We start from the raw sequence: 18,173 nt of genomic DNA on the forward strand, positions 1-18,173 counted from the left end.
TCGTGGCTCCTTAGTGAGCAACAGTGACAATTTACGATCGAAGGGACGTTAATTTCGTAGGTAACAAAAAAAAAACAAATTAAACAGCCATGTTTTGACTAAGAACGTTTTGTTGATATTAGGTGCTCAAGATAACGCGGCCTCGCCACTGCTCTCGCAAATTTAGAAATACGATTTACCCAAATCTAAACGATAAAAAACGTCGTCATTTCCTTAACCTTGGACAATGACCAAGCCCATTAACAGTGTTAATGTACGCCTTAAATTTATTTTGCGACAAGTTTATTTACTCACTACATCAATCATTGTGTTGTGTTTTAGATGGTGTTAATAAGAAAGAAAATGAAAAATCGGCAGATACTTAAGCTATCTCGAATTTAACGCCATGTTTGTAAATAGTTCTCATCGATTAACAAAATCAGTTGTGTTGACTTCGTAGAAGAAAATCTACTGAATTATAATTGATAGAACCGTCACAGAACATCCAGGGCATAACGGCTTCTCGGTAGATTTAGACAGGACGGTGATATCTAGTCGTAACGTGGCTCACACATCATTCCAGTATTTAAACAAATTTACCGGATTCATTTTCATTAGACGATACTCTGAAATGTCTATGAACGTGTTTTCGAAGTCGTGATTCGACTCATTACGTCTGTCTTCGACGCTAATTTTACCCATGTGTATATACCTGACTACTTTATCAAACACCTACCCAATAATTCATTAGTAATCGCGATCATTATTCACCTTACGTGTACCCCAAGAACTCGTCTCAATACAACGGCGTGACGTGGTCCCCAGAATTAAATCGCCCAAGACTAAGTATTATTTTGGTAAACAAGCGACGATCGCGCTTAGAATTATTCCCACGGACAATGCGTATCCGTGAGGAGATTTCCGAAGCGTGTAATGTTAAACTGATTTACGTAATAATCGACACGCTTATGGCTCAAGGGGAATCTGTGTGTCTTTGAAGCAGCAGGTTCGAGATTAATTAATGGCGCGCACAAGGCGGTACCTGGGTTCGACCCGACTGGAGGAGCTCAATGGGGTTTAGTTAATCGTTCTGAGAGAGTCCATATAGAGTCCTTTCTTTATTTCGTGTGAAAATCACTCATTTGGATCACTCGTAATTAGCACCACAATTGAAACAAGAGGAGTTTTATTGTTTCAGCGGCTTACACAGTTTTAAGTTATACCTACAGTTATTATTTTATTCGACTTATGTATTTTCGGCGGGAAAAATCTCGTGTCACAGGCTATATTCTTTCTTCCATCTCTATAGAGTTTTTAGAACGTTTAAGAACGTACCTTTTTTTATAAAAAAAGGTACGTTCTTAAAACGCCACTTTTCTATTTGGCGGGTTTTGCGCGGCTCACACCGAGAGCTGTCGCACTCGCCTTTATCAAGGCCTAGTTTCTTGGAATCAATTGGAAGAGACCGAGGACTTTTGTCCGCATGCTCTCCTTCTTGTTTTTGGAGGCGCCGGAACCCAACATAACCCGGCTCCTCCTTCGCCAGGTTACCGTAAATTGTGATTCCTAGCATTAAAAAAAAGGTTCGAGACTAGTACGAATCAATGGTAATTTATTAGCGATGTTAACGGAACAATCGTCAGGGAAGTAACTATATTGGTAAAGGCCATATTGAATATACCCGGGTATGCACCGGCACTGCACTGGTGGTAGGACATCTTGGGAGTCCGCGCGGGTAGGTACCACCACCCTGCCTATTTCTGCCTTGAAGCAGTAATGCGTTTCCGTTTGAAGGGTAGGGCATCCGTTGTAACTATACTGAGACCTTAGAACTCATATCTCAATGTGGGTGGCGGCATTTACGTTGTAGGTGTCTATGGGCTCCGGTAACCGGCTTAACACTAGGTGGGCCGTGAGCTCGTCCACCCATCTAAGCAATATATTATATATATTCGCTGCGAAACAGTCACTGGAATCTACTACGATGTCCATAGACTTTGCTTGTCCTTTAATTGGCATTCAACTTGAATCGACTGTTATATTCTTTTCTCAGTGTAAACAGATAACCCCGATGACCTGTCCAGCTACTGAGCTGCTATCCCACCTGGTTCTTTTTTAATGAGAGTAGACATAAAACCTATCGCATGACCATTTATAAAAAAGAAACATAAAAGCAAAAGTCGAAAATAAAAAAGAAGACTATCGCCGACCGCACCGCACGCGTTTCATTCGCGAAGCAGCTGCTCTTGAGCTGTTAGGTCTCCTTCGGAGGCGCTCGGGTAGCTGTTAGCAAATCCCACCCCTCCTGGCTGAGCCTTTGCTCGCCCACCTGTCCTGGTGAAACTGGAAAGGCCTCCGGGCCACCAGTAATCCTTCAATCATAAAAAAAAAACCGCACGCGCTGTACACGCACACGCCGCTTGTTTTGAAACCTATATATTTTTTGGACTTACTGATTAGTTTTCTATTATAGTCGGGCCAGCCGCCGCCATTACGCTTCGTTCAGCAGTGACGTTGAATTCTGCAGCCAGGAAGAAGCTAGCGACGGGTTGGCAGGTCTACTCCTCATAGCCTAGCCTCGGCCTGCCCCTCTTTTTGTGCATCTTTAGCGACACTCGACCCCGCAACAACTTTCTTCAAAAAGATTGAACCAGCGCACCGCCGTGGTAAGAAAGAGTTTTCACCACTACCACCCTTTACAACAAAACGTAATTACGATTGAAATCAAAGGAAGTTGATGGCAAACGCTTACGATTGCAATTCGACACGACAAAAAAGGTATAAAACAAAACACAACACACACTGTTCTAATAAAGTGATTTATTACACAATAATTGCCGGACATTATGCGCGTTCACACAACGTCAATAATACTTAAACAATTTACATTGTAAATATAATATAAACAACGGTTCTCATCAAATTTTGGTTTTGCATATGGCCGCTAATGTTCTCTATTCAAAAAAATAATATAATTATGTATAAGGTAACTTTGGAAATATTAAAATTTCCACGTCCCTAAAACTATTCTCTCTTATTAATTTTCATTTATCTGTCTTATTTACATTACACTAAGAGTATCTACAGCTCCTAATATATAATGTACACTTTAAGAAAAAAAATGTGGTTTTGAACAAAAAAGAAAAATGTGGATTTTCGAATTGAAAATCGATAAAAAATATCGATGTTTCGAAATTAATCGATTCGCTTGTATTTTTCAAATGATTTCAATAAATCACTTACGGATGAAGTAACGTAAACGATTCTAATGAACTATTTAAAATTTATAATAAAATGCGCGATTTTTTTCTAAAATTTGGAAATTCGAACCGAAAATCGATAACAAGTATCGATGTTTCGAAATTAATCGATTCGCTTTATTTTTCAAATGATTTCATTAAATCACGTTCGGATGAAGTTACGTAAACGATTGTAATTAACTACTTAAAATTTACAATAAAATGCGCGATTTTTTTCAAAAATTTGGATTTTCGAACCGAAAATCGATAACAAGTATCGATATTTCGAAATTAATCGATTCGCTTGTATTTTTCAAATGATTTCAATAAATCACTTACGGATGAAGTAACGTAAACGATTCTAATGAACTATTTAAAATTTATAATAAAATGCGCGATTTTTTTTCCTTCATATACACATTTCAATGTATGTATTATTCTATTTAATTAGACTTTATTTTAAATGCTTTCATTTCACTCAACTTTTATAGTTCAAATTATTGAATTCTATAGCGGTATATTCCCATAATTGTTGCATTATCAATAAATATTTCAATTGTATTTCGTCACGTTACCTAACACATATGGTCCCATCGATTCTGTTTGGCGGTGGAATTAAGTTAAATAGCATTCTATTTCATCGATAGGGCTTCATTTAATGTTCAAAATAATATTAATTAATTAATATTATTTATATACATATTAATATATAAGTAATATATTAATTAATATATAATAATATATTATTATATAATCATTAATTAATTAATATATAAATAATATTAATTAATTAATATTATTTATATATTCATTAATTAATATTATTATATAATTATTAATTAATATCTTTTCTTTTACTTCGTCTTATTTACGAAATAAGTTATTAATTTGTGCCATTCAACAGTCACACGGTGTAATATCACATCTTAATATCAATTGTGAAAGTGTATTTTATTTAGACACTATTGACACTTAAGCGTAAGGCCGGATTTACTTCATTTCGAATATCGCTCGTAACGCGATTTGTGTGGGTTAAATTTTCCTTAGCGTAAAATTTTGATATATATTTTTTTAAATTCGAATTCCGACCATAATTACTGACACGTAAAGTTTAGATTACTTTACATTTAATATAATAGTGTTATAATAGTGAAACCAAATTATTATACATAATAATATTGTTCATAGCATGTGACTTATAATAATGTTACTTTTGAATTAAATCTATTTGAATATCACGCGAACCGGATAAATATGAACTAATAATTATAAGTAATGTGAATTGAAGACATGGCTGGATCAAGGGGATATGATACAATTTGTTAATTTTGAGAAAACGGGCAACAAACTTTTGTTAGTTGTACTCTTTCTTCGTATATAATTCCTCCATCAAATGTAATTTCTAAAAATAGCCTTTAGCCCAGAGTTTTAAGGTCTAATATGGTTTATAAGCACATAACACCTTCATTTAATGTAAAAACCCAAAAATCTTAAAAATGATACTTAACCCCTTCATCTACTCACGTCTTCAATTATTAAAGTGTTCTAATCTGTGTTAGTCATTAGATTTAAATGTAACAGAAAAACGGACCGCTATTAAACTGATCAAATAACCTTCGCTAAAATAAATCTAAAAATAAAATAACAATACTCTCCATAAAACGCTACAAAATATATAAATAAATCTCTCCCTAAATAATTATTTTCTAGTGTTTTTTTCTAAAGTGAATTTATCGAATTTCTTTTTGGTCTTTTATTTATGGCAGCGAAAACTTTTTTTTCAACGTCTAAATTAAATAAAAGGAATGCCTATCTTCATTATTCAGGTAAACTGTTGTCCATGAAAAAATATGTGGTCCAGTAATATAATATTAACATATTTTATTTCCGTGATGGATAAGCTCACGACCCACTAAAGTAAGGAAGACTTTGGGATGTGAGGTCGTAATCTCTACTGTGTAGAACAATGACTGCAACGGAAAGCATGTCTGCTTTGCAAACACCCCTTAAATATCTACTCATTAAAATTTAAGTCGAAGTAAGAACCCGTTAGACAATTTCAATTTAACATGTAGATATAATGAATACTATTATCATCCAATCAGATTTTTTAAGTTAATTTTTGAGACAAAATTTCATTTGGCAACACGCTGTATGCGAGTTTGGAACGCGAATCTTTGAACGCGATTTTCACTCGCTCCAAGACTGATTGAATTCCAAATTTGGCAGACTTATTAGGGACCGATGACAATACAACTATTTAGCTTAATAATTTAGTTTGTCCCATTACCCTAGCCGGGATCTTAAGGATCAGCTATTTCCTTAATATATGAAATGAATTATATATGTATCTATTCATTAAAGAATTACTCTACAATAATTCACCGTACACAGTATCTAAGCAGTAATAATTGATAACAAACTATTCACCTATTAGTTACAACTCGGAAACAGTATTTGAGACAGTCATACAAAGAATTGGATATGGAAAAACAAAGACAGATCGGCCTTTTAAAATATGATTACGATAAGCTAATTTTTTTTATAGCACGCAATGGATACTATAATTTACGTATTACATTGCCGTTCCGAAAAAAAAACATGATTATGCTAGAACGGACAAGTCTTTACGGTTGGTTTAATAAATTGATCATGTATTATCAGGTTTTATTAAGTGAGACATGATTTTATAACACCCTGTACATGAAATTCCGAAGAAGTATTCTCAGAATACCCTACAGCGGGGAAGTAAATTAAACCTCACCTAGTTATATTTAAGAGGTATTTTCCTTTAAACTAGACAACAATGTGAGTTATTCCTCATTGAGCATTACGTTTCTTAGGTGGGGGCGTCGGCGCCTTCTCTACATTCGTGTTCCTTCTGTGCACGATCGAGTTGTACAGGAACGATCCTCGCGGCGCAAGAACCGTGTCGTAGTTGTGGCGGACCGGCAATGGTGTCGGATCGGCGTTATTGTTACTGTCATTGTCCAATTCCATGCTTCGGTGGGATTTCATTGGCAAAGGCGGTGGCAGCTCTTCGTCCTGGTTCGAATCCGTCGTGCCTGGTGATGATTAAGTTTAATTACATCTAAATCTTTTTTTTTTATTGCCCTTGTAGGCAGACGAGCATACGGCCCACCTGATGGTGAGTGGTTACCGTCGTCCATGGACTACAGAAATGCCAAGCCGCTGCCTACGGCTCTTTTAAAGAAGGACATGTCATGGCGCTCGGGAAATACCGTGGAGGGGAGCTCATTCCATAGCCGGATGGTATGTGGCAGAAAATACCTCTGGAAATGCACTGTCGATGAACGCAGCGGTTCTAGATAATATGGATGAACTCCGCTCCGATGGCGGGAGGTGCGATGATAAAAAGGAGATGAAGGGATCATCTCAAACAGTTCCTCAGAGCACTCCCCATGGAACATACGGTACAAAATACAGAGGGAACCGAAGTCCCCCCGCAGACCCAGAGTTCCAAACAGTTATCTCTGAGAATTTCCATTCGACGAACACACGAACTTTTACGTAACACCTAGAGGTAAATGTTTACGTCCGTGAGGAATCGTCCACCTATCTAAGCAATAAAAATAACCACCATGTTGACGCTAACCTATTTTCAAAATGGACACCAGAAACACTATGAATAAAACTGTGCATCGTGCTATGCAGACTACACATCATCATCATCATCATCATGGTTCCAAGCCGGTTTCGGCAACGGCGACCAAAATTTTCAGTTCAATAACTTAAAAGCTTATGTCCGCGTCTCTCGTGCTCTAATATGGCTTGGGTAGCCTATTTTGTTCTTAAACGTGCGCAAACAGAAGCTACACGTAAGAACACCACCCACGAAGTTGTAAAAAATGGTGGAAGGCGGTCCATTTTTCAATTTATTTTGTCTGTCGTCCAGTTCGCGCCTCCTGTCGTTTTCAAAGACATGCACGCCCTGCTGTACCAAGCGTCTCCACTCCAAATGATACAGACTACACATACGTACCAATCGAGTCTCTGTTGGAAGGCGGTGCGGAAGAAGTGGTCAAAAGACTTGCCCGTTGGGACAGTCTCTTCTCGCGTTCGACTTCGGCACGGAGCGGTCGCTCGGTGACCAGCTGTAAAACGTCCTGCGTTTGGATGCTGTGTTACTAACTTCTTTACTACATTGATTTTGTACGAGTACGCTTCAAGCTTTAAAACTTGTATTGCCAATATACAGGGTGTGATTTTTATCACGATTACCTTAAGATATCAAATAAAGATTAAATTGGGAGATGTATTATGTTTTATTTACTTTTTTTCAAAAACAAAATTGTCAGAGTAGGTTCTGTAACGTTTGTAAGATTTTTTTCTTTGACGACTCGAAAAATTCACCCTGTATATTATTTAATGAGAAAATTGTCGAGGTGCCTTATAGAATGCAATTGTGCTTTTAAATTGAATTTTAATGTAAAAAATAAAAACCTTACAAATATGAATTTACGTTGGTTCTATATTAGTTATGAACTAAGTACAGCTAAATGGTATTAATTTAATTTTCTTCTAAATGACAAGTAGACGGAGACGACAGATGTCATAGTCTAGTGGTATATTGTTCGCCTTTATAATACATAAGCCGCAGAGACAAAACTGAGCTTCGATGTCTGTGAGATCTGAAAGTCATACATTTGTAAAGTGGAGTGTTCATGAGGACTCACGTCGCTCAATTAACACGTTTAAATTAATGAGCACCAGCTGTTGCACTCATGCTTTTTCTTCACGTGTATATACATATCTATACAGTACACATTAATTTCATATTGATAGGTTAACATTTATGGTAAGAATCCAATTATTCAAAGCTGGCAAGACTGCGTATGGATTTAGTTAAGAGATTTATGAGAGTGTCATGTTTACAAGCAAAACGTTTAAGCAGAACGAAATACTTACATGAGTATTAGTCGAGTTTATTCACATGATCAAATTACCACAATACCGAGTGTAAGGCAGCCGGAATGAAAGTTATTTCCCACAAACTCAAGGAAACAATATTCGTTTCCATGGCAACATTTATCGAGGGGTGTGTGGCTATTTTTTTAGCGGTACCGGAGGAGTGAAGTTTTTGTTTTATTTTGTCTATTTAGTGTTTCTTCAGGTTTAAATGTGTAATAACGGTGGTTTATTAACTATTTAGTATATGTGAAAGTGCACAAATGTGGGAAAATGAAACAAAGCCGCTGGAAATAACTTCTCGGGATCCTCCAAAAAGTCCACTGAAAAATTCTCAGTAAATGACCAACATTTTACTGAGATTATATTTTATACCATATCATGTCATCTGATCTCATCTCATCTCATTTCATTTCATTTCATTTCACTTCATAATATAATTTTTCATAAAATTAAGAATATAAATTAAAATTAGACTTAACCTAAAGGTCTTAGTTACCAGGTCATAGAATCCGTTTAAAAAAAATTAAAAGGCTATTTGATTGAGGCGACATTTCGCTTAACGCGCGACATTCATTTTTGCAATTAAGGGTGCGTTTTATTTGGTATTAGCATCAACAGTTCGATGTTTTTAATTGAACCTTAAGTTTACTTCATTCAAATAGTTGAAGAGGAATTTTTGTTATGATATTTTTTCTAAATTTTAAACTTAAAATTGCTCTCCTGTGAAGATTCAAAAATGTCGCTCAAACCAAAAAGCATTCCACCCCTCGATATAGTCTTAACGCATTTATATTTAGAATTATGTTCGGTTTATGGGAATCGTAGACATAATTAAAACCACTCCTATGGTTTATCTCACTTTATTTTAATCACTTTTACTGTCATTACTTTATACATGTAGATGTGGGATCCCCTATTCGATTTGTACCAATAAAACAATTGATTTCTTCACACAAGCTTGATTTTAATTCCGTCCTTATTATAGGAAAGTAAACAAAATACACAAATAGTTTGTCTTTAGAGTTATACTCCCTCCGCGTCCGGTAATTATCCTCATTCCTCCTGTCGCATAAAATAAAACCAATATGTCAAACATTCATTCACCGTCTCCCTTACCTTCTAACACGACATCTCCTATCTCTTTCACTCACTCATGCTCTCCTACTTACCTTAATTTTTTTTTAATAAAGACGAAATTAAAATAAAGTTTGTGTGAAGCAATAAACTGTTTTATTGGCCCCGAATCGTATAGAGGTACTCACATACATACTAAGAAATACTTTTACGATTTCTTATCTATTATCTCACATAACTATTATGTATTTAAGTATATTAGTATGTAAGTATGTATATTGGTATATAAATCAAATAGTTATTTCATATTAAATGTAAACGGTATATATCTATTTATTGTATGAATATATTTTCTATAATCATGTATTGTCAATGGTACACCACAACATACCTACTACTATATTTTAATATTTTTCAGAATTTCTCTAAATTAAACGGCTGTTAGCGATAAGACCGCCTATTGTACAAAGCTATCTGCTTTTTGACTGTTTTTGGAATGTAAATTGTGTTTTGGTGTGCAATAAAGTGTATTCTCTCTCTCTCTCTCTCCCTCTCTCCCTCTTTCTCCAGCACCAGTGAGCAGTCTAGGCAATTAAAAAAAACCTTAACCTCACCAGGAACAATATTAGTTTTATTAATTTATAAGTGTCACATATAATATGTTCGCTCCGTACCGTCTTAGGAGTCACGACCAAATCACATGCTAATTTAAAAGAATCCAAATTCTTTTATCTTTAAACGAGCAATTCTTGTATATATATAATCTGAATCTAGGAAACGGCTCCAACGATTTTCATAAAATTTAATATACAAGGGATTTCGGGGGCGATAAATCGATCTAGCTACGATTTATTTTCAGAAAATGTTGTTTTATTCGTGTTTTCAATGATCAACTTTATCATACTATTTTTCTTAATTGAGGGCAACTAACCGCTTTAAAGACACAAGAAGGCGATATCAAAAAAAAAAAACGGTCATCATCTAGTTTATATTATAAACTCGCTCATTATGCACGAACTCACTAAAACTAAAACCCGACAGACGTTGTCCTGCAAAAATTCATTCAAATCGATCCAGCCGTTTAGTTGTAGTAAAGATAAATAATCTAGATACCGACTGCAGCGCCATCTGCCGGGCTGATTGATTGTGAATCTAAACCATCCAGGGTGCCACCCAAACGCATACAAAAAAAAAGTCATTCAAATCGGTCCAGCCGTTTAGGAGGAATTCAGTGACAAACACGCGCACAGAAGAAATATATATGCATAAATTTAGACGGGTGAAAGGCTAAGCGACATTTTAGCAAATTTACAGGAGAGCTTAAAGTTTAAAATTTTGAAAAAATATCATAATAACAAAAACTTCGTCAGCTATTTGAACTCGATATATATGTAAGTATATTCACAACGGTAATCCTTGATTAATTCGTATTGCGATATGGACACTTTATATTTCCATTCAATGTTATTTACAAACACAAGTTATGTACAGAGGTTACAAAACATTCAACGGTGAATGGTTGAGTGAAAGAACGAATGAATGAACGAATGAGTGAACGAACTACTGTCTCACCTCTTGCCGCAGTTCGCGTAACGTCGACATCATCGGGGTTTCGTTCAATGACGTCACGCTGTTAGGGGTGTTGCACACGCCGCTATTGTGGGATAGAGACCGCGCGTCGTTGCCATTGACCGTCGCGTGCGAAGTGTAGAAGTGGCTTTGTGAGCCGCTCGATTGAGTTCCGACTTCGCTCTGTAAATAAGATATAGACATAGACATCTACGACGTAAATACGCCACCCACCTTGCGATTAGTTCTAATATCTCAAGTATAGTTACAACGGCTGCCCCAACCTTCAAACCGAAACGCGTTACTGCTTCACGGCAAAAATAGGCAGGGTGGTGGTACCTACCCGCGCGGACTCACGAGAGGTCCTACCACCAGTAATTACGCAAATTATAATTTTGCGGGTTTCATTTTTATTACACGATGTTATTCCTCCGCCGTGGAAGTCAATCGTCAACATTTGTTAAGTACGTATTTCATTAGAAAAATTGGTACCCGCCTGCGGGATTCGAACATCGGTGCATCGCTCGATACGAATGCACCGGACGTCTTATCCCTTAGACCACGACAACTTCATGTAATAGAATAGTAGAAAGATTTACGCTAATTTACACGCACTTGGGGCACTATTCAATAGTCAAACGTTTACATTAAAAGAAAAATTTAATTAGCAAAGAAATAAATAAACACACATAATAATATACATTATTAAAGTTCCCGCAAAATTAATCTTAATAGTATCTGTGGACCGAAACCATAGAGTATATACAATATATCACGTGGTATGGAAATAAAACTCAACTGCTTTTTGAAAAGGAGGCACGACATGAAAAGCCTTTTGTCGTGGCCGCCGGAATTACATTCCTCATCCTGTAGACCGAACGGTAAACAGACGACGTCGCCCTAAGCACGTCATTACGGATCTTCGCGATCCATTAACGGTGCTTTTAGGTACCACAAACACTGGTCACTGTCCTCGCCGAACCCGTCGCTTGCGACGAAGGGCTCGACGAGTAAATTAACCCACAGACACAGCCCACTGAGTTTCTCGTCCGATCTTCTCAGTGGCAGCAACACTCCCGGTTAGAGCCCCCTGAGTTCACCTACACGTCAAGGAGAAGCTGAAATAGCCTCTCAAGGCTATCAGCATAGGTAGGGAAAAAAACTAAAATACCTTTCTTCCGGCTCGTGCTTTACTACGTTTCTTTGGTGGATTCTGTAGAGTGCCAAGATAGTTTGCAACGCCGCCGCTGCTATTCCTATAGAGAGAAATATACAATTTCAATATGCAATATAAATGCGTTTGGCTCACGGTCGATCATAGCAGCCTTTTGACATTAAAACGTGAACGCTGTCATGGAATTCGAAGAATCTATACATAGAACATATGTGAATATGTTTTCTTTGTAGACTCCGAAACGGCTAGGTCGATCACGATGGAACTTTCGGGAAAATTTCATTTCTGACTAACGGGAGATTCTGTGAAATTTCATAGCTATTTGATCAAAGTCAAAGTCAAGATTATAAATAACAATAGAATTTAATATTATGTGTAATCAGTAGAAGTGTGAACAATGACGTCATTGTGCACTTTTCATCTAGCGTGAAATTCAAACGGCTAATTTTCTTTTCGTTCGATATTAAAATTTAAATTATTAGCTTATTTTAAGCAGCAGCTTGGCTTTCCTGGTGTCCATATACGACTGTAGCTCGTCGGACTACAATGCTAATAAAAAAAAACACACTATAAACAATCAGTACGTACACAGTACGGTAACCAGTAAACCAAGGTTACTTTAAACAACTCTCTGTGATTGTAAACGCGACCAAATGACAGTGTGAATAAAGTTTTCTTTTCATTGCCCAAAAACGGTATATAGAGTATAGAGAACTGTACCTGGCGAATTGATTTATGGCGCTGTTGAAACTGGTGAATCTACCGGGACTCTTGGACGAAACGCTGAAAAAAAAAGCAAGATTAATAATTGATGTTCTGACCTTCCAACTTAAATGCTTGTACGTCTTTTATTTGTAACGTATCTGAAAGTACCCTCAAAGTTTTTATTAGAAAACTGACTCTCGCTAAAGCTGTCCTGAAATCGCTTATTTCATCGTTGTATACACACGAGTAATGAGAGTGATTTCATTCTGTTTACATTCTCAAATCGGTGACCTTGTCTAAGGTAGAACTAATACAGCGATGATATCATTTAACAATATATTTTAGGTATAGCTGTAATAAGGTCTATTTTACCTTTTTATTAATGTGAAGAAAGCGCGAATAAAAACTTTTACTGAAATAAAATATTTGCGACCACACTAACTCTCAAGTACTATCGGCCACAAAGTAATGTGTAGCTAAGACTTACTCGTTTCCGGTTGATATATCGGACATACGATTGTTAGTGAGTGTACTCGTGGTGTCCGTGTGCAGGCTGTTCCTCAGAGTTATCCGAAGTTGAACTTCTTGCGATTCCGTTTCAAAGTCGCAAGTCTAAAAATTAACAAAAAATTTCTATACATTTTTGTGATGAAATTCTTAAACAAAGTCTGGAACTTTCTGACAAAAACGTTTAACCGTTACTTGTCATAATCGTAGCAAGCCATCATCGTTAAATCCACTGTAAATAAATAAGTGACATGCGATCATCTGGCCGACATTTTTGTAACTACACAGGCGAGCCATTTACAGTTAAAAATTTGTAACAAATATCATAACATCGTGTAGTAAAAAACAAAGCCGCAAAATTATAGATTGCGTTATTACTGGTGATAGGACGTCTTGTGAGTCCGCACGGGTAGGTACCACCGCCCCGCCTATTTCTGCCGTGAAGCAGTAATGCGTTTCGGTTTGAAGGGTGGGGCAGCCGTCGTTACTATACTTGAGACCTTAGAACTTGTATCTCAAGGTGGGTGGCGCATTTACGTTGTGGATGTCTATGGGCTCCAGTAACCACTTAACATCAGGTGGGCTGTGAGCTCGTCCACCCATCTAAGCAATAAAAAAAAAAAAAAAAGGTGAGCTGTGAGCTCGTCCAGCCATCTAAGCAATAAAAAAGCTGTGCTCGCAATGCCAACAGCCGCCTCTAATGATGAGAACATCGCTCGATATGCCTTGGAAGCGAACGGTGATGAGACGCGACCCCATCCATCGACGGCCACTACTACAAGAGAATAAAATCTAGTTTAGTCTAGCTGATTCAACAATTCGATTGGTTATTACCAGTGGGCGGAGTAGGTAGATTGATTTTATATACTTGCGTCAAGATATTATAATATGGACATGCCATTTTATCCATAATAATTATTTTTTATAATTGAAAAAAAAAAATTCAATCCTCATCGGATACAATTTCTATATTTATGAGATAAAGTAACAAAAAACTCTAAGTTTTGTCTCATACTGACAAGCGTCATTTCTAATTCAACAGAAAGGGACAAAATACGACAAAATACAAACTATTCCAAGGTGTTTTTGTATAAAATAAAATACTGATTTCTTTCACCATTAGCTAGAACTGGTCGCGTAGATTAATATTATTAGTACGTTTTTCACCTTAAACACAGATTCATACTAATTTCAAAATTGCGGAACAAATATCACAATAAATATGAAGTTCCGGTATTTTGGAGGCATATCCATATTATCCTCTACGTTTGACGTCAACGACTTTAAATCAATCTATTTACTCCGACCTCTACTTATTACGATACGTATTAACGAACCTTCCTGCCGTATCTCTGGTGCACGTGCTTCTGTACGGTTCGAAACCGTTCCATGAGATGCGCGTGCATCTCCTCTTGCGCGGGCGGAGCTCGGCTGGCGTGAACGTCTAAGCCTAAAGCACACAGAACATCACAATCATTATCATACTAATATAATAAGCGCGAAAGTTTGTAAGCATGTATGGGTGTTACTTTTTTTTCCTACCTACGATGAAAGCCTTGAGAGACTAGACTAGCGTTACCCTAGCGTATAGGTGAGCTCACGGGGTTCAAGCCGAAAGTATTACTAATGCTGGCCTTAGCAATATCTGCGCTTCGCAGAATCCACCACCGGATCGGAAATGCGACCCACTAAGAAAATCCGGCGAGAAACCGGAGAGAATATTACAGTTACAAATATGCAGTCTAGAGATGTGCGGTTTAGGAAACGGGATCTGCCATCCTTGTCGCACTCGACGACTCTGAAACGTGTGAAGAGTGAGACGGGATACACTCACCGAACTTGAGCAGCGGTATTTGGTCGGCGATCAAATCTTTGAGCTCGACGAGCAGGGCCGCGTGCTCCGGGTGTCGGCTCTCGTAGGCCGGGGTCAGGAACGAGTTCTCGTAGTTCACTATGCCGCCTTGCACAGCTGAGTCGAGGATACCTGTGACGTAGGCGTGACGTGGCGTGACGTGAGCGTGACGTAACCTCGTAGTTCAGTGTTTAAGCCGCGCCAATAAAGAAACGAATCTAAATTACTGGTGGTAGGACCTCTTGTGAGTCCGCACGGGTAGGTACCACCACCCTGCCTATTTCTGCCGTGAAGCAGTAATGCGTTTCGGTTTGAAGGGTGGAGCAGCCGTTGTAACTATACTGAGACCTTAGAAGTTATATCTCAAGGTGGGTGGCGCATTTACGTTGTAGATGTCTATGGGCTCCAGTAACCACTTAACACCAGGTGGGCTGTGAGCTCGTCCACCCATCTAAGCAATAAAAAAAAAAATATGGCGGCGGCGATCATGCGCTCTCACTCTAGACTATTGCTGTCTTTAGTCGCACACGGCGCGTACAGCATACAAATAAAATATCAGTTCTGACTGATAAATAGTATGGCCTCTCACAAACGAGGAAAAGTCCTTCACAGTGATGCACGCGAAATCGTGTATAACGTTATTAAGTACCTTGAAGAGGAAAAAAATCTCGAAAAATTAAAGAAAAGAAATTCTCATTTGTTTCTTTAATTTTTTTTACAATAAACAATTGTTTATTTCTATCTTTCTTTTTATTTGTTGACCCTACCATCTGTCAGTTATTGGCGCGGCTTATACTCGGATTGTGACGTGGCTTAGTTAAGCACCACCACTGTGAAGCAATAATGCTTTTCGGTTTGAAAGCCGCGAAAGTCGTTCTACTAAAATAGCTGAGACCTTAGAACTTACGTCTCGAGGTGGGTGGCGGCATTTACGTTGTTGATGTCAATGGGCTCCAATAAACATTCAATACTGGGTAGGCCGTGAGCTTCCTCATTCACTTAGGCAAGCAAACGAAGACAAAGAAATCATGGTGAAAAAAAAAATGGTGCGCGTGAAAGAAGTGAAACTTCTTTTGCGGTGGGTATGTGATTTTCTTCATTTTTCATCCTTAAATCAAATTTCTCTCGTAATAGGAAAAGCTGTCTATAAGAGAAACGACCTAGCTCGGTTTGTACTTGCCCTCTCACCACGGACGAGTAGTTCGCGAGACGTTGTCTATTTTCCCACTCCCTAAATTGTATAATATATTTCTCTCCCTAGCCTTTACGAATCTGTCGCGAGTTAAATTTTACTCTCAACGCGCCAACAGAAGTTTCACTTCAAAAAACAACTTTCTCCCAGTAAGCTACACTGCCTGTTTTCGTCGCCCATCCCGGCGAGGTCTTGCGTAACAGTCATTAAGGTACATATTCGCTTACCCAATAATCTCATTGTGAGCGGATTGAGGGGAGTGTCGGGATTCCTGGCCTCAAACGCTACAGACTTAAGGGTCCTATTCGTTTGGCGCAACGACTCGACCGCGACCTCGATGGGCGAGACCCAGTACGTGCGTTGCTTGACCACCGGGAACCAACGCAGGATGCCTGGAAAAATCAAAATAGGAATCGATTATTACGTCACAAGAAAATTAACATTCAAGATTTGAAGGTGTCTTTTTTTTTATTCGAATACAAAATCGATTTGCGTCAACAGGTAACAACTAAGTACAAAGTACTTTTTTGAATGGGATTCGGAAATTTGAACAAAAAAAAAACAAAACGAATTTGTGTTTGGATTGACGTTAGTAAAACTATTGAGGTGATAGAGATTCGAATTATAAATCTTCATTCCATTGCCAATAGTTCAATTTTATCGACTGCTAATGTTTTTGATGGGCTACGGACAGTGGGTCACAATTAAGATCCGGTGGTGGATTCTGCAAAGCTCTACTCTTGTTAGGGCCAGTGTTAGCAATTGAAGACATGAGTGGATGGAGGGGTTAAGTATCATTTTTAAGATTTTTAAGTTTTTTCATTGAATGAAGTTGTTATGCGCCTATAAACCATATTAGACCGTAAAAACTTGATTTAAAGGCTATCTTTAGAAACTGCATGTGATGAAGGAGTTATGTATGACGAAAAAGTACAAGTAATAAAAGTTTGTTGTATCATATCCCCTTCGTCCAGTCATGTCTTCAATTCACTCAGGTTGAGTCCGTGAGCTCACCTACCCATCCGGTCGTAGCTGGAATAGCCTCCTAAGCTACCAGTCAACAGGTAGGGGGAAAAAATGCATTAACGTCTACACGTGTAATATTATTAACGATAGACTAACGTGTATACACTCACCAGGCAATTTGTCGCTTATCTCTAGTTCAGTCCTTTCGAGCCAACGTCTCGCGAACTCGTTCTTATTCAAATCTTCGGTCGAGTCGCTTAACGACTCCTCTGCAAGAATACAAATGTACTATTACTGGACGCTAACATGCCTTTTTTTCCCTACCTATACTGATAGCCTGGAGAGGCTATATTAGCTTCTCCTTGACATGTGTAGGTGACGTCACGGGGCTCAAACCGGAGTGTTGCTAACACTGGCTTTAGCAAGAGCAGTGCTTCGCAGAATCCACCACCGGATCGGAAACGCGATCCACTGAGAAGATCCGGCAAGAAACTCAGTGGGCTGTGTCTGTGGGTTAATTCACTCGTCGAGCCCTTCGTTGTACCTGACGGTGACCGGTGCTTGATGTACCTAAAAGCACCGTTAATGGATCGGGAGGATCCGTAATGAAGTGTTTAGGGCGACGTCGACTGTTTACCATTCGGTCCACATGATCGGGTATGAACCAATGAAGTAGGAAACCTATGGAAATGAAACGTCAACCAAAATTTCGTGCCGCTGTGACGTCATCTGGCCACAAAACATGGCGGCTTTAGTGCTGTACAAAAGATTTCAATGTTATCAGGTTTTATCGATAAACGTTCTTGGCTCATTTTATTTTAAATATTGTTGAGTATTATTTATTTGTAGAATTTATACTTTAATGGGAAGTAAGTAGGTATATTGTTATGTGCAAATATGATATGATTTAGATGGGTGAAATCTAAGACAAGTTCGTCCTTCGAATTTGCCAAGTAAACGATATGATGATTTTTAAAAGTTGCT

General features: G+C 37.9%; 1 protein-coding gene across 3 annotated transcripts in view; it reads right to left on the minus strand.

Annotated features, from left to right (window-relative positions):
* Positions 1 to 2,779: 2,779 nt before the first annotated feature.
* mbc (dedicator of cytokinesis protein myoblast city) overlaps positions 2,780 to 18,173 on the minus strand; it is a 67,012-nt gene continuing 51,618 nt past the window's right edge. For 2 of the 3 annotated variants that reach the window (XM_089738908.1, XM_028181210.2), the window contains 10 exons: positions 17,360 to 17,458; positions 16,451 to 16,615; positions 15,014 to 15,163; positions 14,517 to 14,629; positions 13,160 to 13,284; positions 12,688 to 12,750; positions 11,965 to 12,049; positions 10,797 to 10,976; positions 7,222 to 7,345; positions 2,780 to 6,283 (listed from right to left, as the gene is read on the minus strand). In XM_089738908.1, the coding sequence (XP_089595034.1) occupies positions 6,039 to 6,283; positions 7,222 to 7,345; positions 10,797 to 10,976; positions 11,965 to 12,049; positions 12,688 to 12,750; positions 13,160 to 13,284; positions 14,517 to 14,629; positions 15,014 to 15,163; positions 16,451 to 16,615; positions 17,360 to 17,458 (1,349 nt within the window). In that variant the 3' untranslated portion in view covers positions 2,780 to 6,038. The remainder of the gene's footprint in view (positions 6,284 to 7,221; positions 7,346 to 10,796; positions 10,977 to 11,964; positions 12,050 to 12,687; positions 12,751 to 13,159; positions 13,285 to 14,516; positions 14,630 to 15,013; positions 15,164 to 16,450; positions 16,616 to 17,359; positions 17,459 to 18,173) is intronic. The other variant, XM_089738907.1, reaches the window with a different exon arrangement.

The sequence above is a fragment of the Bombyx mandarina genome, chromosome 26 (genome assembly GCF_030267445.1).
Source record: "Bombyx mandarina strain Sakado chromosome 26, ASM3026744v2".
Classification (NCBI taxonomy): Eukaryota; Metazoa; Arthropoda; class Insecta; order Lepidoptera; family Bombycidae; genus Bombyx; species Bombyx mandarina.